At 55.9% G+C, this 27,855-nt stretch overlaps 1 protein-coding gene across 3 annotated transcripts in view; it reads left to right on the top strand.

Moving 5' to 3' along the window:
• Window positions 1-27,855, top strand: part of TBC1D22A (TBC1 domain family member 22A) — a 334,160-nt gene that overhangs the window by 294,719 nt on the left and 11,586 nt on the right. For 2 of the 3 annotated variants that reach the window (XM_038550205.1, XM_038550203.1), the window contains one exon: window positions 3,589-3,684. The exons of the other annotated variant lie outside the window; for it this stretch is intronic. In XM_038550205.1, coding sequence (XP_038406133.1) covers window positions 3,589-3,684 — 96 coding nt within the window. The remainder of the gene's footprint in view (window positions 1-3,588; window positions 3,685-27,855) is intronic. 3 annotated transcript variants of the gene reach the window in all.

The following is a 27,855-nucleotide window of genomic DNA, read 5'->3' as shown; positions in this document are numbered from 1 at the left end:
GTCAAGAGGATAAAAGATACGTTATAGGCAGAGAGAAGTGTTTGTAAAGCACGTTGCTGATCAAAGACTTGTATTTAGAGTATCCAGAAAGTTGCTCAAATCTCAACAATAGAAACAAACGACCCAGGGAAAAAAGCTGAACAGACACTCCATCAAGAATGTCTGTAAGTACATTCAAGATGTTGAAAATCATTAGTCATTAGAGGAATATAAATATGTAAATTAACACCACAGTGAGATCCTACCACTTGCCCACGAGAGTGGCTAATATTAAAAACACTGACCGTTTCATCTATTGGCCATGGAGTGATAACAGGAACTCCCTCTGCTGCTGGTGGAAATGTCCAGTGGTGCAGTTACCTTGCGGATAGTTGGGCAGGGTCTTCGAAGTTGAAGTACTGCTACCATGTGATGAGCTTTCTGCTCCTCGGTATTTATCCCACAAAAGTAAGGGCATATAACCATACAAAGACTGATACACAGACATTCACAGCAGCTGAATTTGTCGTGGCCCCAAACCCAAAACAACTCCGTGTCTGTCAACAGGCAAGCAGCTCTGGTGAACAAGCACTCACAGGTAGCAATGAAATATTACTGAGCAGTCACAGGCGGTGGCCATGCAGCAACACGGCTGAGTCGCAAAGTAATAATGCTCAGTGAAGGTAGCTGGACAAAAGCACACGTCATAGGTCCTCTCTGTACAGAAGTAGAGGAAGTGTTCCGCAGGTGTAGACATATATCAAAACCTAGGCAATTATATACTTTCAATATGTAAATTTATTGTATGTCAGTTGTATCTCAAAAAGAGCTGCTTAAGATAAACGAACCCAACAAAAGTTGAAAGTAGTTATGGTTATATCATATCCTTGGCCCCCCCTTCCAAAAGTCTTTAAGGCAAAATCATTACTTGAGATAAAGGAGATCATGTATATTCATGATGTTCACTACACCAGGAAGATAAAATAATTTAAAATTTGTATGCATGTAATAACATAGTTTCCAAATATATAAACCAAAGATCGGCAGAACTGTAAGGAGAAATCAAATGCACTGTTGTAATGGGATTTTTTAACACACTTCTCTTGTTAATAGCTCACAAAGAGACAGAGTCTATAAGGATTTATAGGAGATCTGAGCAACACTATTGATTAAATATACCTAATGGACACATATAGGATATTGTATCCAAGAACTCCAGAATATATACTGTTTTAACACACACCTGGTGACAATAGCTGCCATTTGCATACTATTTACTGTGTTCCAGGCATTATCCTACGTACTTTACATTGTTTAATTTACTTAATCTTCGTAATATTTCACAGATGGGGAAACTGAGGCACGAGGAGGCCAGATACTTTGTCTTGATCACATAGCTAATAAGTGGCAGAACCAGGGCTCAAACCTAGGCACTCTCTGGCTCCAGGGTGCGTTTGATCTCTAACTGTGCTACCTAATGGGGCATTTGTGGAAGCTAATTGTCTTCTACTCCAAAAAATCTAAACAAACAAAAGAATCAGCATCATCTAAATCACATTCTCTTTGTAAAGATTTATTTATTTATTTGAGAGAGAGTGACAGCGCTAGTGAGGGAGCGCACTGGGTTGGTGGGGAGCAGAGGGAGAGAGAGAATCTTAAACAGACTCAGGCTCCATCCCATGACCCTGAGCCCATACCGAGAGTCAGATGCTTAACTGACTGAGCCCCCCAGGCGCCCCCTAAATCACATTCTCTTACCACACAAGACGTGGAGGTCCCCGGCAGGCAGGAGGGCTGAGTGTGGAGTGCTAGGGAGGAGGGAAGGAGAGACACTGGAGCTGGAGTCTGACTTCACTGCATTCCGAGAAGTGCTGACGGTGTAGGCACGACCCTCCCACACAGCCTTACCTAGCAGGGACCCCTGCTTTGCACACTTCAGCCCCGATAATGAAGCCCGCTTTCCCCTAAGTCTTTTGGGTAAATAATAACACAGAGCAGGTTAGAGCACTTGCCCTAATTCACTAGAGTCCTTGCTGTGGGTATTTATGGAACTTCGTCAGATGCTTATCACTGGTGGAGGTGATAAGATCGTTTCCGTTTCATCTGTTCATGGGATGAGTGACATCTGTATACTCAGGTCCTTATGCCTTGTCAACCTTGCGTTCCCAGATAACCTCAATCTGGTCACAGTGTATTATGTTTTTTCATTGCAGTTAGGTCCCGTTCGCTCATCTTTCATTTAGAGCATTTCCACATCCATGTTGTTGAGACTGGCCTCTCGTCCTTTCTTGAACTGCCCCTGTGTCCAGGTTAAGCAGGAAGTCTGTGCCTGCCTCTTTCTCCCTGTTTCCACGCTCAGACTCCTATCAGACTAGGACATCTGCCCCCCTTGGCACACTTGCTTGGCATCCCCTGGAAAACAGCCTAGGCCTGCTGTTTTCCTTGTGGGAATATGTGGATTCCTGATTCAGATTTTAAACTCCTCAGACTTTTTCACAATTTTTGAAAATTTTTATTTTTTTTCTTTTTTAAGATTTTATTTATTTATTCATGAGAGAGAGAGGCAGAGACACAGGCAGAGGGAGAAGCAGGCTCCATGCAGGGAGCCCGATGTGGGACTAGATCCTGAGACTCTAGGATCACACCCTAGGCTGAAGGCAGGCACTAAACCACTGAGCCACCCAGGCATCCCCGAAAATTTTTCTTTCTCTAAGAATTTGTCATCTGAGTTTTCAAACGCGTTCATACTGCCCCAGCTTTCTTTGAATCCCTGCTGCCCTTGTGGCTGGATCCTACTGGAGACTAATACCATATTTATATTTCATTTTCAACACAAGCAAGCATTTGAAGCTGTGAACTGTCTTCTGTGAGCCCTACTGTAGCTGCGTTTTGCAGCTGAATAATCTCTTCACTCTCTGTGAATTCTAAGAATTTTCTGCCTCATTTTATGATTTACTTGTCTGAACCGTAGCTTACTTATTAGCATGTTTTTAAAATCTATAAACATACGTGGTTCATTTTAAATTTGTTTGGGACTTTTTAGCTTTCTTTGGTTACTGATTTGTAACCCAATTCTGTTGTATGAGGATGGGAAAAGCCAGGTTTCAGGAGTTGGTGATATGCGCCTGAACTAAGGCCAGGCATGGGAGGCGGGGGGCCCTGAAGAGGGGGTGAGCTGAACCCCCGGTGGGAAGGGGGCGTTGGCCTGCTGAGGAGCGGTGGGGTAGGAGCAGGTGCATGGAGCCCCCCTACACTACGCCAGCCCACCACTTCCGTTGGCTTCACTTCCCTGGGGGCGCCCTCGGGGGAGCAAGGACCACAGTTTGGCCCCGGCCAGTGACCCGGCCTCTGTGGGCAGGTGTCCACCCCGGGTCGTGGCACAGAAGGTGCGCTCACGGGTCTGCCCTCATTACTGCTGGCTGTCACCCGTGCAGGAGACGCAGAGGAACAGCCTGCTCACATCCTCTTCAATCAGAAGCCTGGATTTATGTTAAGGGGGCAAGAACAAGTCACGCATGCTTGGGCTGTCTGCGCCCTCCTGGGGCTCTGACCGCTGGTGGCCGCGCAGTCCTGCAGGCGTGCTCACGGCCCCTGTGTTCTCTCCTGCAGTCGGAACCCGAGGGCTTCTCTCACTTCCACTTGTACGTCTGCGCTGCTTTCCTGGTGAGATGGAGGAAGGAAATTCTGGAAGAAAAGGATTTCCAGGTAAGTAAATGCCTCCTCAGAAGGGTCTGTGCTTCATTTTCTCCGCTGTCATCCAGGGCTTCCGAGCCCGGGCTGGGAGCCTTATCTCCTGGAACCTCGGCAAACCCAGGAACGCGCAGGCCATGCTCGCCAGGTGTGAGCTGTGCCACCGGGGGTGGCTGCGGGGCTGTGATGCGCCAGGGGAGGTGCTGGCCCATGAGCCGACGGCCAGGGCGCCTGGCCACCTGACAGCTGTGTGACTCAGGTGGGTCGCTTAGCCTTTCTGGGCCACTTGCCTCCACGACTTAGTGGAGAGCCACACTGGCACCCACTCATCAGCTCAGTGCTCGACTGGGGCTCTGTGGGGCGGAGTGCCAGCCTGTCCCGTCCCTACCCCAAGTGGGCCTCCACCTGGTGGCCTGAGAACCAGGGGCGGTGTTGACCCCTCCACTGGGTGCTAGCCACTGTGGCCCCAGGTGCCTGGGGCCTTCTGCCCAGTGACCTGGGAAGCTGAGGCCTCCCAGCTACACTGAAGAGAACACCAGCGTGGGGACCAGGGACCAGGCTCTGCCCCACCTGGCTGGGGGTCACTCTGGCTACTTCATTCTGTGGCTTTTAAGTGAGGGACCCGATGGCCCTGGGTCACAGCAGTCTGCTCAGCCTTGTGGCTCCCTGGCTCCGTATGGGAGGTTTGGGAGGACACTGCTGGCTGAGCCAGACACGGGCCCAGGACAGCTGGCTGTTTATTTGAGGGAGAAGGGCCCAGCTTCCCTGGGGCACCGTGGCTAGCCATGGTGTGACCTTGGCCTGCACATGCCCCTGTGCTTAGGCTGACTCCCCAGGTTCTCCAGGTGAGAGCAGGTGACCAGGATCCTCACTGGCTCCCTCCTGGCTCCACCTGGTGTGATGGAACTCGGGGGCGATGGGAGGTTGTGACTGTGGGGTGCTGCACATGAGTCTCCTCACTGCCCCAGAAACCACTCTTGCCCCCCAGCCCTGGGTGGCCCTGAGCCACACGTGCCTGAGGGTGGGCACCTCAGGTCTGCTCGGGGGAGAGACCTTGCACGAGGGGCTTGGCCACTCTGCCCTCTGTGTCTTCCCTCTCCCCAGAGAGGGACAGTGCCCCCAGGACCCTCTTCCCAGGGGGTGACTCAGGTCATGGGAAATGTGCCAGGCACCACGAAGGGGCTGACACAGGGCTGTGATCCCCCCTGGTCTGGGGGTGCCCGGCCGGCCTTGCCCCTGGCCCTTCTGGGCTGCCCGTCTTCCCACTCCTCACACAGAGCCCACGTGAGGGGACCGCGTGGCAGGTGACCCCAGGCAGCGGCGATCCTGGCGGCTTGGGAGTTGTGATGCCAAGTCCCACTGTTCATTAGCCACCACATTTTACCACTGTTTCTAGAAGCCTGTGTGTTTGCTCTTTGGCTGGAGACAATGCCTGGTGCTGGTCAGAAGATAGGCCTGGGCAGCTGCCTGAAGTGGGTTGCCAGCCTTCCCAGAGTCCTGCTCAGGAGCTTGAGATTAGCGTGGGGAGCAGGGGAGGAGCCGGGGCTTCAGGGGCAGGGGGTTGGATGGCGCGCATGGTACAAACACGGCAGGGTGTTGTGGAGGCCTGAACCAAATGGGAGAGGAAATAGGAGAACAGGAGTGAAACAAAGAGCCCCCGGGGCCCTGGTGAGTGTGGGGGGAAATGGAGGTTGCAATGGTGACATTTTAGGACAGTGAGTGCATCCAGGGCAGATGGCCAGAGTGACCCAGACCAAGAGCCCAAGTCTCCAGCAGAGAACGTTCCAGGGAAAAGGCTAAAAGCCCTCGTTCTCACTCTGTGCCGACCTGTCACTTGCCCCTTGGGAGATGAGCATTGCTGTAAGTCATTTCCATAGGAACAGAATCCTTCCCGAGGACGAAGGCTTCCCAGGAGCTAGGAGACACTTTGGTGTCCACCAGGCCCCCTGCTGCGGGTGCCGGGGAGGGGGTGATGGGCTTTGCCGCCTCGGTTCAGTTCCCTGGAGACTTGCCTAGGCCGGAGGTCTGGTTGTGTCCGCTCTGTGAACGTCCTCAGGGCCTCCTGGGGCCGTGGGGGCGCTGGGCCCTGTGGACCGAGGGAGGCCCCTTCTGGAGTGTGCGTTCACTCCTGCCCTGAGCCCTAGTGCCCAGGAGCTTTGTACTGGTCTGGGAGGACCAGCCATCCTGCTCACCCCAACCCTGCAGATGACTCAGTTTCCCTGCCCACCTGCGGGCGCCAGAGCATGGCTCTCCCACTGACTGCCTACGCCCATCTCCGCCAGGCCCAGCTCTCTGAGCCTCAGTGCTCACAGCCCAGATTCTCTCCCCCTTCTGCCTTTTCCTAACGAGGGTTTGTTGGGTCTTTGGATGGAAGGCCCTTCCCTGGGGGTGCACCTGGCAGGCTCTGCCTCTTCCCGGGCCTCTGGGGGGCAGAGTGTTTCCCAGCAAGAGAGCTCCTGGCACAGAGGGTGGGTGAGGGAGCCTCTGTGCCTCTGCACCCCGCGTCAGGCACATGTGTCCTATAAGCCATGAAGGACTGGCCCCAGGGCGTCCGGTGGCCGGAGACCTGGTGTGGCTCCTGTTGCCGGGGCTCCCGCCCTGCTCCAGGGCTGCAGACTTGTCTGTGACACTTTTCGTGCTCCCTCTGAGGTGCTCCTCTCACTGATGGGAGGTGTGGTAAAGCTTCGGGTGTTGGCTTCGCGGGCATCTTGGGCTGGTTGATACATAGAGCACACGAAATAGTTGAAAGTCAGCCACTCTAAAACTGTATCTGCTTTATCCCCTAAAGTCTAAGCTGCTTCGTTTGGTACCCCAGGATCCTGGGGTCCGAGGGCAGCCCTGAGCAGCCCCCGCCCGCTGGTCCTCCGTCACAGCCAGCCTTCCCTGCCTCTGGGGCCTGGCAAGCCCATCCTGGTGCTTGGCAGAGAGGGTGGCACCCAGCTGGGCTGTTCCTGTCCTGCCAGCCTCCTGGAACTGCGGCCTGGAAGCAGCGTGCACACTGAGGTGCTCTGTGAGACTGGGAAATTCTCCCCATGCAGGAATTGGCATCGTTTTGATTTTGAAGAGAGCGAGTCCCTTAGACACTCAGAAGAGGTGGCAGTGTTGGTGCCTTGTGTTTCAGAGTAAGGAAAGTAAAGAAGTTCTGGGGAGCAGAGTGTGGAATTTCCGGTGGAGCCCTGGGCCTTCCGTGGGATCCTTGGGAGTGTGGAGGTCTGGAAGTGGGAGCCCGAGAGCACAGGGCAGGACCAGCTGGGGCGGCCGTCGCCTGAAGCCCTGCATGCAGAGAGAGGTGCTCAGTGTGAGCTGGCCTGGCTCTGTGCCCCACGTTGTGGCAAGAGCTCCCACCTGCTTCCTAGGTGGCACGAGAAGGCCCTTGGGGTGCTGGCCTGACGCCTGGCACCTTGGTGCCTGTGGGTGGTGGGTGGCTGATTGGGACCAGCAGGACCAGGGGGAATGCAGCACCCATTGGCAGGGCCTCTGCTCTGATACTCCTGGTCCTATGAGACGGCCACTCGGTGGTGCAATGGAGGCCCTTGGAGCCCTCCCTCTGGGCCGGGCCCTGTGCTGTCTGTTCCCAGACTCAGTTTCCCCAATGTGTGTGGGGTGGCTGAGGGTGACAGATGAGCAGAGGGGCTGCTGACAGCTCAGTGCAGGGCTTGGGACGGGGGCCATGGGGCCCGAGCTGGAGCCTGTCACAGCAGCCTAGAGCCTGGCAGGGAACTCAGGAGAGGCCCCTCCCTACCCACCCTATGCTGTACAATCTGCCCTACAACAGGCAGTAAGTCAGTGAAGCTGGTGCTGAGTGTGCGGGGTGGAGGGGAGCTGGGGTGGGGCGCCGAGGGTTGGATGGCCGTTGGGAGACAGCCTGAGAAGCACAGAGCCAGGAGTCCTCCTGGGCTTTCCCAGCACCCAACAGGGGCCCTGTCTGAGGGCCAGGCACTTGGGGAAGAGGACCGGGATGGACTTGGGGCAAGGAGCCAGGAGGGAGAGGTGCGGGAGCAGACTCAGGATGGCAGCCAGGACCTAAGGGCCGTCGACATGCAGGCGAAGGGGCGGCCACAGGCAGGTGGCTCAGAAGGAAGCCGGGCTGGCCGTGTCCCCATCAGGTCGTAGGAGGAGCCATTCAACAAAGTAGAGGGAGTGATGTCAGACGGTGGCCCGAGTGGCGCCTCTGCACTTACACATCGTGGGGCACAAACTTCTGGGAGCGTGCCACAGTGCCCCTTCACGAGGTCTTGGTTTGTGCGCTCTTCCGTCTGTACGTTAAACTTGCATTTAAGACTTTCTAAAAGAGACAGACTCGGATGAAGCAAGCGTAGTAGGAGACGTGGCGGACCTGATCAGGATGAAAGGTTACTGTGAACCCGGGTGCAGAAATCAGGGGTGGCCTGAGAGCTCTGGGCGGAGTTTTAGCTGTTCAAATCGCGAGTTTCTGTGGAACATTAACAAAGTGAATCATCTGACTTCAGCCTACATGTCAAAGTGTGAGAAGCTAGAATAATGTGGGGTGTGTTCGCTGAGCATCATCGTTTACAGCGAGATCCTAACAGAGTTAAAACTGAATAATCAGGCATTTAGAAATTAAGGAGGCTGCTCAGGAAGAAAGTGGTCCTATAAATATAGAATGGCTTTTAAGAACGTGTGGCATGGGTCTCCTGGGGGGCTCAGTTGGTCAAGCATCCGACTCTTGGTTTCAGCTCAGGTCCTGATCACAGGGTCGTGGGATTGAGTCCTGCATCGGGCTCTGCGCTCAATGGGAGTCTGCTGGCGATTCTCTCTCTCCCTCTGCCCCCTGCCCTGCTCATCCTTGTGTGCGTGCTCTCTCTCAAATAACAAATAAATCTTAAAAAAAAAAAAGAACATGTGGGACATGACCCTTGTTAGGTTTGAACACAGATTCTCAGTCAGCATACTTTTGTTATGTAAAAACATTTAAAAAATACGAATCTTTTAACTCAAGAAGTTAGATATGGAAAAATGAAGTCAACATATGATAAAGGTGGTAAAGGAATTAGTGAGTAAACACAAAAGAAGGGGTCAGAAAATGGACTCATGAGTAAAGAACATCTCACTTAGAAGGTGTTTACAAACGGCAGGGAAGCAGGCCGGCCTTCATGCGGACCCAGCTACACGGGCGGAAACAGGCACCCTCCTGCGTTTTGGGAATGGAGACTGCAGAGATTTAGGGAGAATATAAAGTGCCAGCATTTCCATAAGATGAAATTAAAACAAAACAAACAACAACCTTTAAACAGACCCATAATTTTGGGTTAAGTTCCAATATTTTCAAAAATCTTACTTTTTTTTTTTTAAGATTTTATTTATTCATGAGAGACAGAGAGAGGCAGAAACAGGCAGGGGGAGAAGCAGGCTCCCTGCAGGGACCTGACGTGGGACTTGATCTCGGGTCTCCAGGATCACGCCCTGGGCTGAAGGTGGCGCTAAACCACTGAGCCACCCAGGCTGCCCCCAAAATCTTACTTTTAATACAGTTCTGAGGTCAGAAACCGTCTTTCCAGTGAGTTCTTTCAAACTTTCAAAGAATCCGTCGCCATGTGACCTGTGATGTAGAGAAGAGCAGACTTGCCTGTGTTTCTCAGAGCTGCACCCGCAGGCACTTACTTCACGTCGGCCCATCTCACTCTGGATTATTATTGACTTGAGTCTGCTCCCTGTGTGTCTGTCTGTACACGGAGCTGACCGTGGAAAATGCCGTGCAGTCGGACCAGTCTCAGCCCTGCTCACTGGCCTCCCTCAGCCCTGGCCCAGCTCCTGACCCAGGATGGCATTAATGAATATTAATAAAAACATAGGTTTTTATTAATATGAATGACAGCACCTATAAACATAAAGTTAGAATTTAGTTTCACTTGTGGTAGAAATACAAATATCCTTAATAAAGTACCTGCAGATATAACCCATTAATAAATTAAATAAAAATAGTCCATAAAACAATTTTTCCCCAGGAATTCTGAAGTGGCTTACTATTGATAAATCTGTTTGTGTCGGGGTCCCACTTGTGCAGGGCTTCCCTCGAAGGGCTCACGAGCCTCAGCATATGGTCCTGCTCATGGCTAAGATTTGTCACGACCACAGAGATGCGCAGCTGGGTCCGTGGGGGGATGGTGCCCAGGGGCAGTGTAAGGGAAGCCGCGTGCAAGCTCCTCACACCCTCCCCACAGAGTCTACACAGAGCGGTGGCTCGTCTCTGTCCAGGGAAGCCTTGTAGACACCCAGAGCCCAGGGTTTTACTGGGACAGGTCACCAAGATTCCAGATCCCAAAAGGAAAGCTGGTGTTTACTGCGAACATTGTAGGAACAGTGTCTGCGGGCTGGCGTGGAGCCCCAGCTTTACCCAGTGGGGTTATCTCCAGAGTCATGTTCTAGATGCCAGCCAGGGCTCAACTGTGCAGCCAGGCCCCTTGAGAACCGGGTCTGCTGTGCTAACTCTTCTCACTGCTGACGTGATGTCCTAGTGATAAGCCGGTGGCGTTAAATCACATGACCTCTTAAGAACTATAGTAGCTTTTCCTGCATTTAATAGGAAAAGAACAACTCTACCCTTACTAAAATAGAAATAAAAGAATACTACTTAACTCACTGAAGACGAGCTGTGGTCAGTAGGCAGCAGTATGTGGGTGATGCTGGGGACAGTCCGCTCTCAATCCGGAGCACACTTCGGTTTCTGTGTTAGGATGGATACAGGGTGAGCAAAGTCCCCCTGCTCCTGCCCCATACAGTGCACACATGCGCACACACACATGGTAGGGACAGTAAAAACAGGTTTTCTAGGTGCATGGATTCTTCAGGGATGAGCTAGCACCAGTGCTGGTGTTTGCTGGCAAGGGCCGTGCCCCTTCCTGCTGGGTGGAGAGGAAAGGTGTCTGAGCAGGTGGGGGTGAATCAGAAACCCTTTGCCGACATGAGGAACCCCGAACCCTCGCAAGTGAACCAGAACAGATAGAGCTGGGTGCGTGGCCCCTGCTGGCCTGAGACTGGCTCTCAGTGGAGCAGGAATGAGAGAAAGGTGTTCCGGATCCGGGCTCCACTGCCGCTCCTACTACCTTGTCGGAGAACACCTCACATGAAAACATTAATTTACAGTGGCCAGCGAGCATCCCAGGTGCCTAACCCGAGAAAATGCCAGCTCTTTGAGTGACCCATTGTAGGCTCCACCTTGCAGCCGTAAACGTCTGTGTGTCTCAAACACCAGCAGCAGTTAGCAGCAGGTGGATGCAGGAGAGGCCTCCCAGCATCCAGGTGTAGCCCACTTTGGTAGTGGCAGAGCTGCGGCGAATCCCTGGTGGAGGGAGGTGAGCAGCCAGTCTGCGGAAGACTCGTGCAGCTGTCTGGTGAGCGTGAACGTATCGGCCAGTCCTGAATCAAGAATTGGAAAGTGAAACAGAAGCTACCTGCTCAATTAGCAGCGCTCTTTAACACCATCGGTTCTTTAACACTGATGAAGCCGGCATGTGCAGGTGTGTTCCCTCCTCCTATGGGGTGTTGAGCTGTTCGTAACTTACGTCAGAAGCCCTACCTGGACACAGTCACTCCCCTGGTTTAGAATTTTGTGAAAACTGTCCATACCCTGAATATCCAGTGTTAGGAGGACAGTTGTCTAGGTTATAGGATTTGCTGGTTAGAATATTCCATAACTGCCCCAAATTCTGTCTTCAGAGAATAGTTACTGATGTGGGAAATGCTCCCAGCTGATTGCCGTGTGAGGGAAAAGCAAGATCTGGAATTACACACATCTCACGCTCACATATGTACATACGTCTATGTGTGTGGATGTGTGTTTCATCTACATGCATGTGTGGGATGCGCACATGGGCGTGCACAGTGCTCGCACAGCTACATGTGCACACGTATGCACACACACACGTGGTCTCCATATGCAGGCACATACAAGATACACACAAATACACAACCACATATAAATGTGTGTGTGTAGAGTCTACATCTGCGTGCTATGTATGTAACAACATATCTACCGCTGTACACATATGTGAAATATGTGTATTTGTATGCACATTTACATATAAAAATGATCCTGATTTTGTTTGTGTCATATGCACAGAGGAAACACTGAACAGAAGCAAATGACACTGTTAGCATCACTTAGTTTTTAGTCAGTGGAATTATAGATATTTTAATTTTCTTATATGAACTTTTAAAAAATTTTCCACATCCTCTCAGTATGTGGTCAACTTGGCTTTTTCCCTTGGGTTAATTCCCAGGTTGAGGAGGTGAGACCGCTCAGTGAGGTGTCCGGCTGCGAGCCAGTGCTCTGGGACGCTGGCCTCCGTGATCCGGGACCTTCCTTGATGCCGCAGCAGGTGTCCTTCTGTAGTGGGATCCCCTGTGCTCCCACATGTCCCTCTCAGCTCACACACACGCACAACCGTGTCCTGCCCTCTGAGGACCCTCAGTGCCCATAGGCTCCTGTGTGCATTGAGAGGGGGATGAGTTCTTGCTAAAAGGAGGACCGAGGGGAGGAGGTGAAAGGTCAGAAGGTGGCATGAAGAGGGAGGTGCGTGGACTCTGGAGCCACCTCCTCCTCCCCCCCCCCCCCAACAGTGGCACAGGCTGCACACGGGCTGTTGGGACCGTCCCTTCCCTGTGGCCAAGCTGCTGGGGGTTTCTTGAACAGCTCTGTGCAGCCAGCCGGTAGGTTACTCTCAGAATCTGTATTTGTTCATTGGTCAGAGCTTTATGCCCCTTCATCTGTCCCCTTCCGTGGAAGCGGCTCGGATGAGGTCATCTCTAGTAACCGTGCAGGGTCTGCATGCAGGCTGGGCCCAATTCCAGCGCGTGACCTCCAAGCCCCGAAGGGTACAGCCCTGCACTCTGCAGGCCTCCCTACAGGCGCCTCTGCACACTTCAGAGATCTGTGGTCAGGAAACAGCTGGGAAAGACATTAAAAGTGTGTATGTGTGTGTGTGTGTGTGTGTGTTGGGGGGGGCATCTCCGACTTAAAAAGATGGAAACGCAGCAGCAGCCAGAGCCCGAGCGTCGTGGAGACTGTGCAGGGCCTGTGGGTGGGAGCGTGGGGAGGTGACCTCGCCACCGGCCTGTCCTCCAGCCTCAGACGTGGGTGCCCGTGTGCTCCCCTCTGCCGCAGCTTCGAGAGGTCTCAAAGCAAATGCCTCTTAGCTCAGGCCTTGTCTGTGTGGACTCCGGCCTCTGACGGTCACCTGCGGCTTTTGCATTTCGTGTGGGAGCAGGTGGAGGGAAGCCGCGCTCACTCGCCTGGGAGGGGCTGTCGTGTCCAGTACTCGCGCCCCGGGAGGGCCGTGCAGCGATTACCGCGAGGCCCTAGCCCCTCCAGGAGCCCGAGGAGTGTCCCCTGGGGGCCTGCCTTCTGGGAGGACTGGACAGCACCTCCGCTTAGCTTTGCTATGGGCCGCCCCGGCTCTCCGCTTTGCCCCGAAGCCAGAGGGGTCAGAGTCAGTGCGGATGTTCTGGCTGCCTTTCCTCCCCACGAGGGCCGCCGCCTTCTGCCCAGCGTGCAGCGCGTGGTACAGACGGAAGGAGCGTTTGCCTTCTGACAGGGAGAAACTCGAGCGTGGCTCTGCACACCTTCATGTGGCATTCCAGTGTCCCCTCGGACGAGACCATCACTGTCCTGCTGCACTGGTGCACTCACTGCTGACAGCTGGTTCGTTCGCGGGGCAGCGTCCTGCCCAGGCCATCCCAGCAATGGCTCCCTGGGCAGGGTGTCGCGTCTTTGTCAAACCGGACTAGTCTTGCAGGGCCGAGTGCCCTTCGGTGGGTTAATGGTTCTATGTGGTTTGTATTTCATCCAGTGTTCGTTTGAAGCAGCAAATGTCACGAAATGCCAAAGTAAAGATCAATTCTCTCCTTCTTTATCATTTCAAGACATTTTAAAGACAAAATTAGGTCAATTGAAAACTAATCTTTAAGTGGATTATTGTGCCGTCAGGTGCTCCCGTGGGTTGCTGTGTTTAACTGTGGGGTTTGCGTGGCTGTGTACAGAGTGGTGTGGGGTGTGTGTGGCTGGTGCAGTGTGGCCTGGTGTGAGGGTTGTGCTGTTGTGTGGGTTTGCCTAGATTTGTGTGGTGTAGGGTTTGTGTGGCCACATACAGCAGGGTGTGTGGCTGTGTGTAGTGTAGGGTTTGTGTTTGCGTCTGTGCGGGGTTTGTGTGGCCGTGTGTGCTGTGGAGCCATGCCCAGGCAGCCATCCCCACCCAGAAGGGGAGGCAGAACAGCGAAGGGATGGTTATGAGCATCGGGCCTCAGCTTCCTCGGTAGGGGGAGATGGGAGCACTCCGCCATCTGAGCTCCCTGGTTGCTGGAGAGGTCATGGACATAGGGGGGCTTGGAGCGGCTTTGCACACGCACATGCTTGCATGCACACACACACACTCACACACTCCCAGAATCTCTTACAAAACCAAGCGGGGGAAAGAACTGCTTCTGTTTTGACCTCTGAACACCCGGCCCTTTTCTCATTGCACACAGGGACTTTTGCTTAAATGGTTGTGAGGAAAACTCTCCTTTGCCATCCATGGAATTTGTTTGGATTTCTCTCCACAGGAAGACCCCTTGTGCTTTCACTGTTGCAGAGGAAAGCCCTGTTTGTGTGGCATTTGGCTGTCCCCTGGGGCTGAGCCACACCCTCACCATCGGGAGGGCAGGTGGCACTGCTGGTGTCAGAAAGCTGGCATGCGGTCCTCCACTGGGACGGTCGAGTGATGGGGCCTTGAGGGACGTGCCTGGTGGGTGTTCTCCCCGGGGCAGGTGGGCTTCCCGGCCCTCCCACCCCGTGCTGTGCAGGCTAGACTCGGGTCCTGAGTAAGGGGCTCAGGCCTCCCCTTGCCTGCCCACCCACCTGCCCATCCTGCTGCCTCGCCGTCCACCCCATGGCTCCCCACTCCTCCTTCTGGAGGGAGCCCCGCAGGGGTGGTGGCCAGCTTGGCAAGACTGAGGGAGGGGGAGCTGGGGTCCTGTGCCATCCCGTCCTGTCCCCTGTCGCTGTCGCTGGGTCCTGCCTGCCATCACCCAGCCCCTGACCATGGCCTGCTCACCGTGATCAGAATTCACCAGGTGTTTTTTGAGGGAAATGGGAGTCTGCACAAGACTAGAGAAAATCGATTTTGTCCCATGACTGTCCTCAGACATATCTCTATTTTTATTAAATCATCTCTCTCTGCGGTGAGTTTCGCTTTCCCCGTGGGGATGAGCTGCTGGCACCTGAGCCTGCGAGACCCCGGACCGCTCCCAGCCCCCACCCTGGCTCCTGGAGAGAAAGCATGAGCCCAGCCAGCACGTTCCTCCGCGTTCTGGGCACTTGGGCGGCAGTGGCGGGTGGTTAGCATGAGCCTGACGCCCCACGGTAAGATGGAGTTGACTTTTTAGTTACATGACCCTCCCTGCCGTCAGTGGAGACCCCGAGAGCCCGAGGATTATGGCATCTTGCTCCAGCAATTTCCCTTCATGACATGGAATTTCCATCAATTCAGAGTAATGAGCTCGGCAGAGAGGCTTCTGGAAGGGAGAGGAGACGCGTGGGGTGGGACCGTTCCCGAGTATTCTTGCTCTGAGCACATCCTTTAACGGTGGTTTTTATTAAAGCCATTCATGTGCATGATTTTTACTCTACTTTACTTTTACTTTTATTTTTTATTTTATTTCATTTTAAGTAGGCTCCATGTCCACTGCACAGCCCAACGCAGGGCTTGATCTCACAACCTCCAGATCAACACCTGAGTGAGATCAAGAGTCCAATGCTTAACCAACTGAGCCACCAGGTGCCTCATGTGTTTGTTTTTTAAAGACAGAAAGTTCTAAGAGGCCTTTTACCGAATGCCCTTCTCCCTACCTCCTCCCAGCTCAGAAGGCGGCCACTGTCAGCCTCTTTTAAGTAGTGTGTTTATCTCTGCCAATCTAACTAGCTGTGTCTTGATTTTTTAACTTTAAAGACTTTCTGCAGCAGAAAGACCTGCTTTCCTACCGTCTGCTGCCCGCCCATCCTCGTTGGGGCTGTGTAGGTGTCACTCACGTGGAGTCCCTTAACGCACGGCTGTGGCCGCAGCTCCACCCCACGCCCCCTCTGTCAGCCTCCCGGTTAACAGGCATCCTAGTTCCTGTGAGAACCGTTCACTGACTCATCCCAGTAGCTCCCGTGAAGGGCCGTCTCCCGGGAAGTGGGCAGCACTTACCTGCCTGTGTTGAAGATCTTGCTGTGCCCTCGTACCTCCCCATCTGGGGTGCCCCATCAGGCACAGCAGGGCTGCCTCCTGTGCTGGAGGAGGCCAGGGCTTGGCCCTCCCTGTGCAACTGCCCTGCCAGTCACAGCACCTGCTAGAGCCTGGTTGGTGAGGCCTGGGATGCTCCCCACCCCAACCAGGGAGTCCTCAAGGCTGTCAGGTGAGCCACACCACCGCCCTGCAGGCTCGGCAGCAGCCAGCTCTCTCTGGCTCCATGAAGCCCACAGAATATGGCTCTGCCCTAAGGCCTCCCATGATCTGGCCTGGGCGTGTGCAGCCTCCTGGCCTGTGGCTCCTGCTTCACCCACCTGAGTGGCCGTCCTTCCTCTGTGCCTCATCCCATGACTAGGGTTTCAGGCCTCCCTGGGAGGCCTGCCCGACTCCTGGCTGTCCTGGTCGCCTATGGCTCTTGTCCTGCACTCTGTGAGAGGGGTTGCTCCCTTCCTTGACAGCCTAGTCGGGGGCCATCAATGGGCCATCAATGGGCCGTCAATGGGCCATCAATGTCGGCCATGGATGGAGGCATGGTGCCGTATGTCAGGTGTGCAGGAGAATATTCGGCATTTGCAGAAATGCCACGTTCCCTAAGTGACACATATTCAGATAACCACATGGTTGTGTTTCAGTTTGAACCAAGCCCTTGACCTCCCTGGGATGGACGCTGAGTTCACCTGGAGATTTGGCCTCGTTCAGGGCCCAGTTTGTTTGTGAGCTTGGGGCTGGGCGGCCACCACGGTCTCGGGAAGCTGTGTGTACTCTTGGGACATGAAAAAACTGGGCTCCAGAAAGTGGCGTGAGCACGTGTTGAGGTGCTGTCTGTAGCAGGTAACATCCTGTGCACCGCCCTAACCGTTCGGCCTCGCGATCATGCAGACCTGCTGCCGCTTGAGCCCGGACTGTGGATTAGAATCCGTTTCTTCACGACCCACCCTGGGCGTGCACGGGACTTCTTGGAAACCACAGCCGGTTTCCCCTGAAGCCACTGGCAGCGAAATAATTCCAAAGCAGAATCACAAAAATCCTTCTGTGTTTTTATTTAAAAACTATGTTTGATGTGGATGATGGCTGCACATATGCTTGTGAGGGGTGCGGCCTCTGCAGGTCCTTGGGACAAGTCCTAGGGCAGCCGTCCCAGGGCCCCCAGCCTGCATGTGTGACACCAGGGTCCGGCCACCTAAGTCTAGGTTTTGGTGTCACCACAGGCTGCCTCGGAAGGCCGGGGAGTTCCAGCTGGGCCTGGGTTGGGAGGTGCTGGGCCAGTGCCTGGCTCTGCAGGCGGCTTTCAGGACACTCTGCACGGAGGTGGCGGCTTCCCCGGGCCCCGCCTGGAGGCCCCTCCCCCTGCTGGCAGGAACCCCGAGGGCAGCCAGCCTCCGCGCCCACACCTGTGCCCCCCCGGGGCCCTCTCCCTGACCAGGCAGCAGCTCTGGCCGGCTGCATGGCACTCGCACCCTGGGCCCGGTCATAAACACTTGGGTCGTCAACCCCCCCGGGAATGTGGGCCGTGTTCCCTCCTCCCCCTTTCACAAAGGAATCTCGTGTCTAGGGGAGCATCTCCCCCACTCCCCCCGGCCTGGGACGCCACCTGTGCCCAGCCCAGCTGTCTCTGCAAAGCCTCCGCCAGAATAGCTGCCTGCAGGTGCGGTGGACTGCGGCCGACCGTGGGTTTGCCAGTGACTCTCTCCCTGCTCGTTCCTGCCTGTGAATCAGTCTTGCCATTAAGGAACAAATTACACCCACCATTCAAATCATTAATTGAAAGGCCCTTATTATCTCATTAATGGTGTTTGATATCTGAGGCAGATAAACTTGGAGCAGCTCATTTGTTCAGTCCCTGAAGAAATGTAATTACTTCTTGGGCCTCATTGAAATGTCTTGCTGTCAGCTGTCACGTGCTCCCTGCTGCAGCCGTGCTCGCGGACCCCAGGAGGATCGGGTGTGGGGGCACCCTAACCCCGGCCAGGTGCGCAGCCCGGGTGCCGTGCGTTTGGCCGGCAGTCTCAGGAAGGCATGCCGGCCGCGGTGGGTGGTCTCCCTCGGGATTAGCCCTGGCGGGGTTGTGGAGACAGGCTGGGAAGGGGGACGGGTTGGCCCCAAGGCTGGTGACGCTTGCACGGGGAACGCCTGAGACTTCGTACTTTAACCTGGGGTTAAGGAATCAAGTGGGAGCCGTGTCCCCGAGGCTGTGTCCTCGCTCCAGACCTGGGGTTCGCTGGGTCAGCTGCTAAGCTCTGGACCTTGTGGAAAGAGCCCCTTATGCCCCACGGCGGTTCTGTCCACTCCCCCTTGTCTCTTCCCACTTAGACACATCCTGCGTTTCCCATGAGACCACCGTGCACCCCTGAGCCTCCCGGGCTCTCTGCTCACGAGGGGCACGTGCACCCAGGGAGGCCGCGGTCTGTATATCGCCCAGCCTGTGCTCTGCCAGCACCGTCTAGCCTGTGGGGTCTGGCCAGGAAGACCTGTCTGGGGGGCAGCCTGGCATCTGGGACTGGGCCGTGGGAAAGGAAAGAACTGGCGACCTCAAGGTTCTGAGATCCCCACTTCCAGTGGAAGTGAAAGGACCATGAGCTGTGGATGGCAGCTGGGGTCCCACAGGGCTGGCGCTCTGGTCTCCCTCGGCCTCCCCCTGCCCCCTCCAGCTCCACCCCTGCCCCAGTCCCCTCGGCCACACCCTAGGCCCACAGCCATGCCCTAGGTCCCCAGGGCCATACTCAGGTCCTTCATGGGGGAAGGCCCATTTCAGCTGGCTGGGGACCTCTTTGGGTCAGGCTGTAACGTGCCTCCTGGAACCCAGAGCCTTGGGCCACAGGCACAGAAAGCCCAGGGCACCTGGAGGCCTGGGCTGGGCCCTCCCAGCCACCAGCCTGTGTGAGACCACAGGCGTCACTTAGCTTCTCCGCGGGTGACTGGCGCTGGCGAGTTGCTCAGATGGTGTCGGTGAGTGGGAATCCTGCCGGCGTCCTGACAAAGCAACAGCAGATGGCCCATTGGCCCCCTCCCGCCAGACCCCCTGACCTGAGCCCCCACCCCCATCAGGGAGCCTCAAGGGCCCGGTGTCACCACAGGTCACCTGTCAGAGCGGCCTGTGCCCCTGCGGGTCTGGCACAAAGTCCATGCCCAGCCGCGGGGTCCTGGCTCGGGAGGTCCAGCAAAGGGAGACCAAGACAAGCTGGACGGGCTGCCTTGCAACCCACGGCCAGTCCGGAAGGCCCTCTGACTGCACGGGAGGCTCATTCTCTCACCCTAATTAGTTTGAGGTTTTTCAGGGCAAACGGAAAGGATTTCTCAATTCAGTTTTGAGGTGTTTGTTTTTTGTGACAGAGCCCATGAAGACATGGCATCAATCTTTAATTCCTCACGCTAAGAGGATGTATTTGCTCCTGCCTTACTTGCCACGTCTGATTCTCAGCTGGGCTGGCGGGGGGTGGGTAGTGGGGTCCAGCCGAGACCTAGGGCTCCATGGATGCCTGGCCAGGACCTGGGGCGCTGTGGACGCCCGGCCGGGGCCTGGGACTCCATGGATGCCCAGCCTGGACGGGACCTGGGGCTCCGTGGACACCCAGCCTGGATGGGACCTGGGGCTCCGTGGACACCCAGCCGGGATCTGGGGTGCCTGGACGCCTGGCCAGGACAGGCTGCTGCTGAGCCCCGGTGCCTGTGGTTGCCATGCTGCCACTCACGGCCCCCGGTGGGACACTTGTCCGCCCCTATCAGGGAGCTGATGTCCCCCACTGTGCCACCATCTTTCCTTCTGCTCAGTCTGACCTTGGAGCCAGGTGCCTCTGCCCCAGGCTGCACACGCTGTGCCCTAGAGACCCTCCTAGCTGACAGCAGATTGCTTCCTGGCTGGGGCTCGGTATGTCCACCATCAGAGGGTACCAGCCCCCTCTCAGGGGTGCTGTGAATGCAGGGGTCGGGGATGCTCTGCGGCACATCATGGTCACCTAATAGGATTCCTAATCCTCCGTAACCCAGGGGCTCGGGGTCCCCAGACAGAGAGCAGTGGAGAAACCATGCCGGGAGCCTGTCAGGGTCACTCCCAGCCCCTCGCTTACTAAGAAGGAACGGCCCGGAATCCCAGCATAAGAAAGTGGCTGTGAACTGACCCGGCCCACTGCCTGCTGTGAGCTCTGTGTGGTCTGGGTAAGGGCTCCGGCTCCTGTCCCTGGACGTGCTCCCCTCGGGGACGGGCCAGGCAGTGGACGCCGCTTAACCTGCAGCTGGGCACCATCTGTCTGCCTGGCATGCTGTCCTTCTGGGGGGACTCTTCTCCCACTGACCTGATTGGCATGTCCTTGAAGAGCCTCCCTGGGGAGCCTTCAGGGTTTTGGGGGGCAGCTCTGTCCTTCAGCTGCCTTGTTTAGCGGAAGCCCAGGACACACACACGGCTGGCTCCGTCTGCCTGTCCCACCTGGTGGCCCTGCCTGGATTTGGGCCCTTTGACGTAGCCAAGGCTGGGTAGGCCCTGGATACATGGGGCTCAGGGCCCGTGAGCTGCCCTGCAGGAGTCCAGTCCAGCTCCTGCGTTCCCTGCCAATGGGGCCACTGCCCTCGCCCTCTGCAGGTAGCGGCAAGGCCCGTATTCTCACAAGGTCCCCGTGGGAGGCTTCGCAGAGAGTGACACCGCCTTTCCCGGGGGTGTCAGGGTGGTGAGCCTGCACCGTGACACCTGCTTCTCTGGCCACTGTGGCCGGCGCCAGCTGCGGTGCGCCCACGGCGGGGCTGCCTCCACCAGGATGCGCATTTGTATTCAGGCGTTGCTGCGGGAGAAGCTCCACTCTCAGTGCCGTGTTTTATGTCTCAAAATAATCCCATTGTAATAAACCTAATTCCTGCCCAAACATGCATACCAGCCTGTGCACCTGTCACAAAGTCAAATAATGTGACATCTCCTATTACATTATCACTCTTGATTAGAATCTCACTCCTAAATACCAGCCTGTGAGTCTGTCTGCACTCCCTGCCACATTAATATCTTTTTATAATCATTATCAGATGACACCTCTGTCACTCTGGAGATGAGTAGCTGGGAGCAGCGATGACACCCCAAATGAAGCCCAGCAATTTGTAACACAGTCTCCTCTCCTTGGGAGCAGTGGACATAATTTTGAGCAGAAACCGAGCTGTATGTATTTAGAAATCAATTGAAAAAATCAAATTGCTCAGGCTCCAAGTGGCACGTGCTGGATTGTCTCTTCTTTTCTACGCTCCGCTTCCCAGTTGGCTGCACTTATTTAAAGATGGATCTCCTCAGTCATGGGGAGTGCTACCCAGTGGGGCGGTTTCGGGGAGTGGGCTGCCTACCAGGGAGCTGCCCCTGCTTGGCAGCCAGCCAGGCCTGGGGGCGGGCGCTCCTGCAGCCCCAGCAGCCCTGGGGAGCGGTGCCGGGGTCTCCATGGCTCTGGTCCAGGCCCGGTGGCGGGCCAGTTGCTGTGTGGCTCTCTGCTCTGGGGTGCCTGGTCAGTGCAGTGAAAACTTGGCCTCCCTGGGGAATATGCCTCCTCCTGCCTGCCCACAGGCAGCCTGAACAGGTGCTGATCTGGCGGGGCCTGGGGTGCAGGCCTGTGGGGTGGGCTTAGGGCCAGCTCTGTCGCTCAGCAGCCCCGGCCTTCATCACACTGCCTTGTTCTAGCTGCCCCGGTCTGCAGAGTGAGAGGCTCCGATGACAGTTGTCCTAGGAGCTGTCCCCTGCTTCCGCTGGCTTCTGTGGAGCTCACTGTGCTCTTCACGTGCATAGTTCTAACCCTTGCAGCAGCCCCACCAGAGGGCTGTTGTCCTCATAGCTGGAGTTCAACGGGATTGACCTGGCGAGTGTCACACAGCTGATCCTGACCCCAGGGTAGTCCCGCTTCACACCTGGGCCCTCCCGCCCTCCACCATGGGCTCAGGAAGCCTCTCCCAGCCTCCCCAGTCAGAAGGGGGCCCCAGGATTCTGCAAGAAGTGGGACCAGAGGAGATTTTACCAAATGTGATTTTCAAGGAACTTAACTTTTCCTTTGTTGCTCGTATCTAGTGGGGATTTCTTTAAAAAGTGGGATTGTTTGTGGTGTTTTCTGAAGTGGAGGGAGGAAAAAAAATGGGCTGATGCTGTAAAGACGACAGTTTTATGTGTCAGAGTCCAGTTCTTCCCATGTAGAACTCAGGTGGTAATACTCTGGATGGGACTGGAATGTCTGTTGCACACAATGGTTACTGGCATGTAACGTGTTCATTTTTATGCATTAGTTTTATCAGTAACGGTTCTAACTGAACATAAGCCACGTCGGCTTCCTGTGTGCTAGGCTGTCTGCTAGGCCCCGGGAGTGCGTACCTGAGTCCAGCACAGCTGTGGCCCGTTGGTGGCTCACGGAAGGAGCTAGTAGCCTCCAGATTCTGAAGGTGGGAAGAATAGAGCTGTGGGGCCTACCTTCAGGCCTGTCTCAGAAGTTATATGTTCCCACCTGTCCACCACCTGCCACCCACCCATCTGCCTATCTGTCTGTTCACCCACGTCTTCACCCATCCACACCTCCATTTACCCACCCATTCACTCTCCACCCATCATCCTTCTACTCACCTGTCCATCCACTCATCCACCCACCCCTCCACTCATCGACTTATCCATGCACCCACTCATCCATCTGCCCTTCCACCCATCTGCTCGTCCACCCTTTCCTCCATCCATCCACTCATCCATCCACCTTTCCATCCACTCGCACACCTGTCCATCCACTCATCCACCCATCCACCTGGCCCTCTGTCCAACTACCCACCCACCTACCCTTCCACTCATCTTTCACCCACCCACCCATCCCTCCACCCATCCAGAACTCAGCATTTAATTGGACACATGCCCTGCTGCTCTCAGTTGAGCGCTGTAAAGTTTGAGCCCTGTGGGGCCTAGGCTGTCTGAGTCTTTGCTCTCAAGGATCTCAGTGAGGTGCTAAGGCCCATGGAGGAATCCTCTGTAGATGCTGAGGGCGGGTGCCCCGTGGAGATGGTGTGAGGAACCACACAGCTCCCCAGAAGAAAGTGCTGGGGGAACAGAGTCCTCTGACTTAAGCCTTGATCTCCGATCAAGAAAAGGAGGCTCTCTTTTCCTGGAAACTCTTGGCTCTGCGCCCCCCCACCCCCCAGGAGGGACACTGTGCAGGTGGTCACAACCAGGAGTCACCTGTCCCCACCCCCGCCTACCCTCCCCGGCCAGCTTGAGCTGGGCAGTGTCCCCTGTGTCACTGAGGACCTCAGCAGAGCAGATGGGGGGCAGTGAGAATCTACTCTGTAAACACCTCCGTGGATTGATGAAGACCCCCCAGGTCTGAGTACTTGGCAGTGACCCTTTAACATTTCTGAAAAGAACAATGTCCTAATGGCAGACAGCATGCAGCCAGGGTTCCTGACTGCAGGAGGTACGAACCCCGCCGTGCAGGCTAGGTGGTTTTGAACTGCTTTTAGGAGTAAGCTTGCATTTTAAATATTGCCATCAGTGTGCTTGTCCCATAGCTTTAGCAGGATGACACTGAACCCGGGATGGTGGTGACACAGCGCTTACTGTATGGAAAGCAAGGGATTTGAATAACAACGGGGCCCGGTACATGGGGTCCCTTCCTGGCCGTGCTGCCTTCTTGTCCGCTGTCCCCTCAGTATGCTGGACTCTCCGACAGGCGCCCGTGGGCCTGCACAGCCTAGCTGCTGGAACACGAAAGGCCGTGCCAGAGGAACCTGCCCAGGGCAGGAGACCAGGGAGGAAGCATGAGGGCCTGCAGCCTCCTGGATGCATGGGGAGGGCGTCCTTCACTCGGTGCCCTGCTCCACACTCTCCTTCTGGCCTCATGCAAGTCAGGCCTTTGGTGAGAGACTTCCCGAAGGCCCCCGGCCTGCCCCTCATTCCTGGTGGGGCCAGAGGGCCCTGGCCAGTGGTGTCAGGCACTGCGTGCTTGCAGACAGACACAGATCCTTCCCGTACACCCGGGTTAAGGATGTTAGACACCAGAGCTGCCTTTGGCTTCTTCTGTAGGAAGAGCCTGACCCCTGCTCACCTCGCTCACCCCCTTCACCCCCTTCACTCCCTTCACCCCCGCCTCCAGGCTTCCTGAGCTGGGCCTCTCATCTCGGGGCCTTCTAGCTGTCAGAGTGGCGAGCTGGGGCCTGAGGCCTTCAGTGGAGCAGGAGGTGAAGTGGGCTGTGACGGGGCATTTGCATTCCGAAAGCTCCTCTCTCTGAATGTGTCCATTCATCCCAGAAGGTTCTTTGTGTTTGGGCTGGGCCCTCGGGGCGCTTCTCCAGAGGCACGAGGGCCTTTTTCTGACACAGGCTTTGCATAAACACAAAGAAGGAGGGTAGAGGCATCTCCCCTGCACCAGCGCCCACCAGTCCCACCTCCCAGGCCGTACTGAGGGCTCAGGAACTGATGCCAGCCCGGAGCCCCAGAAAGGTTGCCATGGGGACCAGGTGTGGTCTCTGTAGTCTTCCCCGAAGGCATGCTGTTCCAGGAGGAGGAGAAATGTTACACAGCCGCAGCCGAAACTTAAGGGCTGGGCTAGGTAATTAACAAAAGTCTAATTTTCCTATAAATTGTTGATGTTTATGCTGTTGGCCAGGTTTGAAAATATACTAACTAGTTCTGATTTTTTTTTCCTATGTCACCATCTACTTTTACTCCTAAATTTGTATATTTACCTTCACTCTTTCTTAAGTGCGCCCCCCCCCCCCACTTCCCCATTGTAACCTTTACGGCTTAACCAGGTTTCCAGGTCAGCCCACGTAATGCCCTCTGAGCCAGAGGCAGGAAGAACTTTCTAGCAGAGGCCCGGGAGCTCTCTGGTCGACTCCTGTGTGGCACCTTTTGTCCAAGAGCCGCGGGTTCCTGTGCGTGGCTGCCGGGACACCCCCGGCCGGTGGGGAGCCGTGGAAAGAGCCGTGCGCCCTGCGTCTCCAGCTCAGACCCTGGCAGTCAAGCCACAGCCATTCGGGTCCGGTTGCTGGGCGGAGGTGATCCAGGCCGCAGCTGAAGTGACGTTAGGGGACTCTGTAAGGTCCGTTCCTGGAGGTGGAGAGCTGGGGCCCGGCCCAGACAAGGCTGCTGCCCTCTGTGTCGGCCCGTCAGCGTGGGCAGCTCACCCCCGGCTGCCTGTCAGAGATGACGCAGCAGATGGCGTGCTGGACGGGACTGCGAGCCCGCTCTGGGACCCTGGCCAGAAGTCCCCACCCCTGCAGCGGCTCCTGCCTTGGGGGCCGCCTGGGAAGGGGCATGGAGGGGCCTCCCCGCAGCCTTCCAGGGGCGCCCACCCCTCAGGCCCTCACTCACCCTCAAATACCACCGACCACCAGTACTCCCAAGAGAGCGGCACCTACCCCCACATCTCCAGGCTGTCCCCAAACTAGACAGATGGGCATCGGCCCGAGATGAGGTTCAGAGGGGCGGGAAAAGCCAACCAGTTCTGAGAGACGAGCATGGAACGAGGTAGAAGCAGGTGACATGGGCAGGTGGGGAGGACGGAGGCGCGGAGGGGCCATGAAGACTGCCGGGCCTGGAAACCCAGGGAGGGCTGGGAAGTCCTAGTGAAACCAGGCCAGCGTCCCCTGCGTTCACCAGAACCAGAAGCGGCCAACCATAAACAGAGATAAAAGTATCTCCCCCATAATAATTACTTTGTTCTTCTAAAAACTTTCTGTGGCTGCTCTTACTTTACAGCGTATTTGTAAGCTTCAAATGAGCACATTTTATTGTTCTCTAATAGGTATTGCCTTCTAGCTGGCACGCAGCCTCTGGAGGTCTAGTCCCAGAGCATGTGTCCCGCGCACACTGCACCCTGGCGCCGTCGTCAGGGCCCGGGGGCTGATAGGTGGTGCACTCAGAGAGGTGGGCGACGTGCGGTCACCGTGTGTCCCATTCAGGCTGCACCTGGCATCCTGGCATCTGCGGCAGACACTCTCTGGTGTTGTCTATTCTTAGCAACTATAATATGGTGGCACGAGGCTGGCCGTGGCACAATTGTGCCCCTCTGCAGGTCATCTGCCACCTGTCCATAACTGGCAGGAGTGGACTGAGCTCCAAACAGAAAGCCTGGCTGGCACGGTAACTCCTCCAGCTCTAACCAGCTCACTGTGCCCGCAAAGGTAGAGCAGCCCCGAGCCAGCGTGGTGAGTGAGACCTGGAGTCTGTGGCCCAGGTGGATAGAAGACCTGGAGGCAGGTCTGAGCCCCGGCCTGGGACCCGAGAGAAGCCCGAGGCCTCTGAGGGGGTGGCATGAAGCCGGGGCCTGGCCAGCGCCCCCACTCTGCCCAGTGGGCTGGCGCCATGGCCCACAGCTTCCTTTGTCCGGGCCATGTTGGAGAAGAGGCTGTCCTGGGGACCCGGCTTGCCAGAGAGCCCTGGGGATGTGCAAAGGCTGCATCCGAAGCCCAAGAACAAAAGCTGGCTCCCATTGCTGGAAACTCTCAGATGCCTAAAGTGAGACACAGACCAAAACTGACCTGAAGTGTCTCCCCACCTTGGACAGTGGTTCCCACAGGAAACACCTCCTGAAGGGAGCGCAGGGCCTGCCACGCCACTCCAGCTGCTGAACACCTGCTGCCTAGAGAGGCCCCATCCGTAATGTGGGGACCCCAGCTGCTGCCCACCAAGTCCTAGAATGATCCAACGAGCACGTGCAAGAAGAACCGTGTGATACACCCAGAAAGGAATTAAAATGGGATGAAATCACTTGGTTCCCGTGGGTGCGCCCCTGCTGGCTGCGAGCTGTGAGCAGGTCTCACAGACCTGGCAGGACCGTAGACCTCTGTCTCCGAGTGGGGGGTCTCTCCCAGGGTGCCCGCGCTCCCAGTGAATACTCTTATTCCATGCCTTCCTTGGCGGCCTGACTCGATGTTGCTGCCCTGGCCCAGCCGAGGCTTCCCTGGGCTCTTAGGGACCAAGCAGGCAGGGGGCAGGGAGGGCAGGTGACAGAGCAGGTGAATGGCCAGATGGTTGGACGTCTCACCTGTCTCCAGCCACCAGTGATTAGTGTCTCTTGTCCTGTCACCTGTGGAGGGGGGGAGTGTCATGCAGCACCAGGGCCCCCGCGCAGAGGCTGTGGGACTGCTGATGATAATGGATGTGTCCGGGGGCGTCACACTAACAACACACCTGTGTCCTCATGGGAACAGCCTCCAACTGGCTTCCATGACACGAAGCCTGGAGAGTCTGAGAGCCCGCGAGGGGCATTACAGACCTTACTGCACCTGCTTCATGGCACTGTGGGCAGCTCCACTTACCTCTCTCAGATGCTTTTCAGAAAGTTCTAAAAGTAAGAACTTAACGATAATTAGACTTTAGCAAAATGCCAGAGCATTTATTCCTGTGCTTGGCCACAGTGTTAGTTCTTCAGAAGGAGGGGCTGTGCCGCATACACAGGGCATTCTGTGCAGGTGCCCAAGCCTGCTGCTGCCCGAGGCCTTCTGCAGATGGGCAGGGCTGGGGACAGAACGTTGGGTTGGGGGCTGCCCTGCCGCCTGGGGAGAAGCTTGCATTGGCCGGTTCCTAGGGGGCTCGTTCAGCCATGGGCAGGGGAGGGGTGTAGCCTTGCCTCCGGGGGGGCTCACAGGCATCATGGGAGCCCCCTGCAGACGAGAGCGCTTCCGTGTGCCCAGTGTGGAGTCAAGGAGGGTCCCAAGAGGAATGACCCTGGAGCCGAGAAGCTCTGTGGGCTCAGGACACTCGGCCTTTTGGACATTGATTTTCCTGAGAATTTGATGACTCCCCTGGGAGCTTCCAGGAGTTTGGTGATGCTTGTAATGTGGAGCCTGGGTGATGACAGTCTCTAAGTTCAAGGACATGTGAACCTTTGGCCCTGCCCCTTCCCCACCCACTCTGCTGTGCAGAGCTCCTGACTGACCTCAGAAGAACCCCTTGGGAGGCATCTCCCTGGGGCTGCACACAGCAGACCCCCTACATGTGTCCTGGTCCTGTTTCCATGCTCTGCCTCCTTCC

The sequence above is a fragment of the Canis lupus genome, chromosome 10 (genome assembly GCF_011100685.1).
Source record: "Canis lupus familiaris isolate Mischka breed German Shepherd chromosome 10, alternate assembly UU_Cfam_GSD_1.0, whole genome shotgun sequence".
NCBI classification, from domain to species: Eukaryota; Metazoa; Chordata; class Mammalia; order Carnivora; family Canidae; genus Canis; species Canis lupus.
This window is presented reverse-complemented; position numbering and strand designations above follow the sequence as displayed.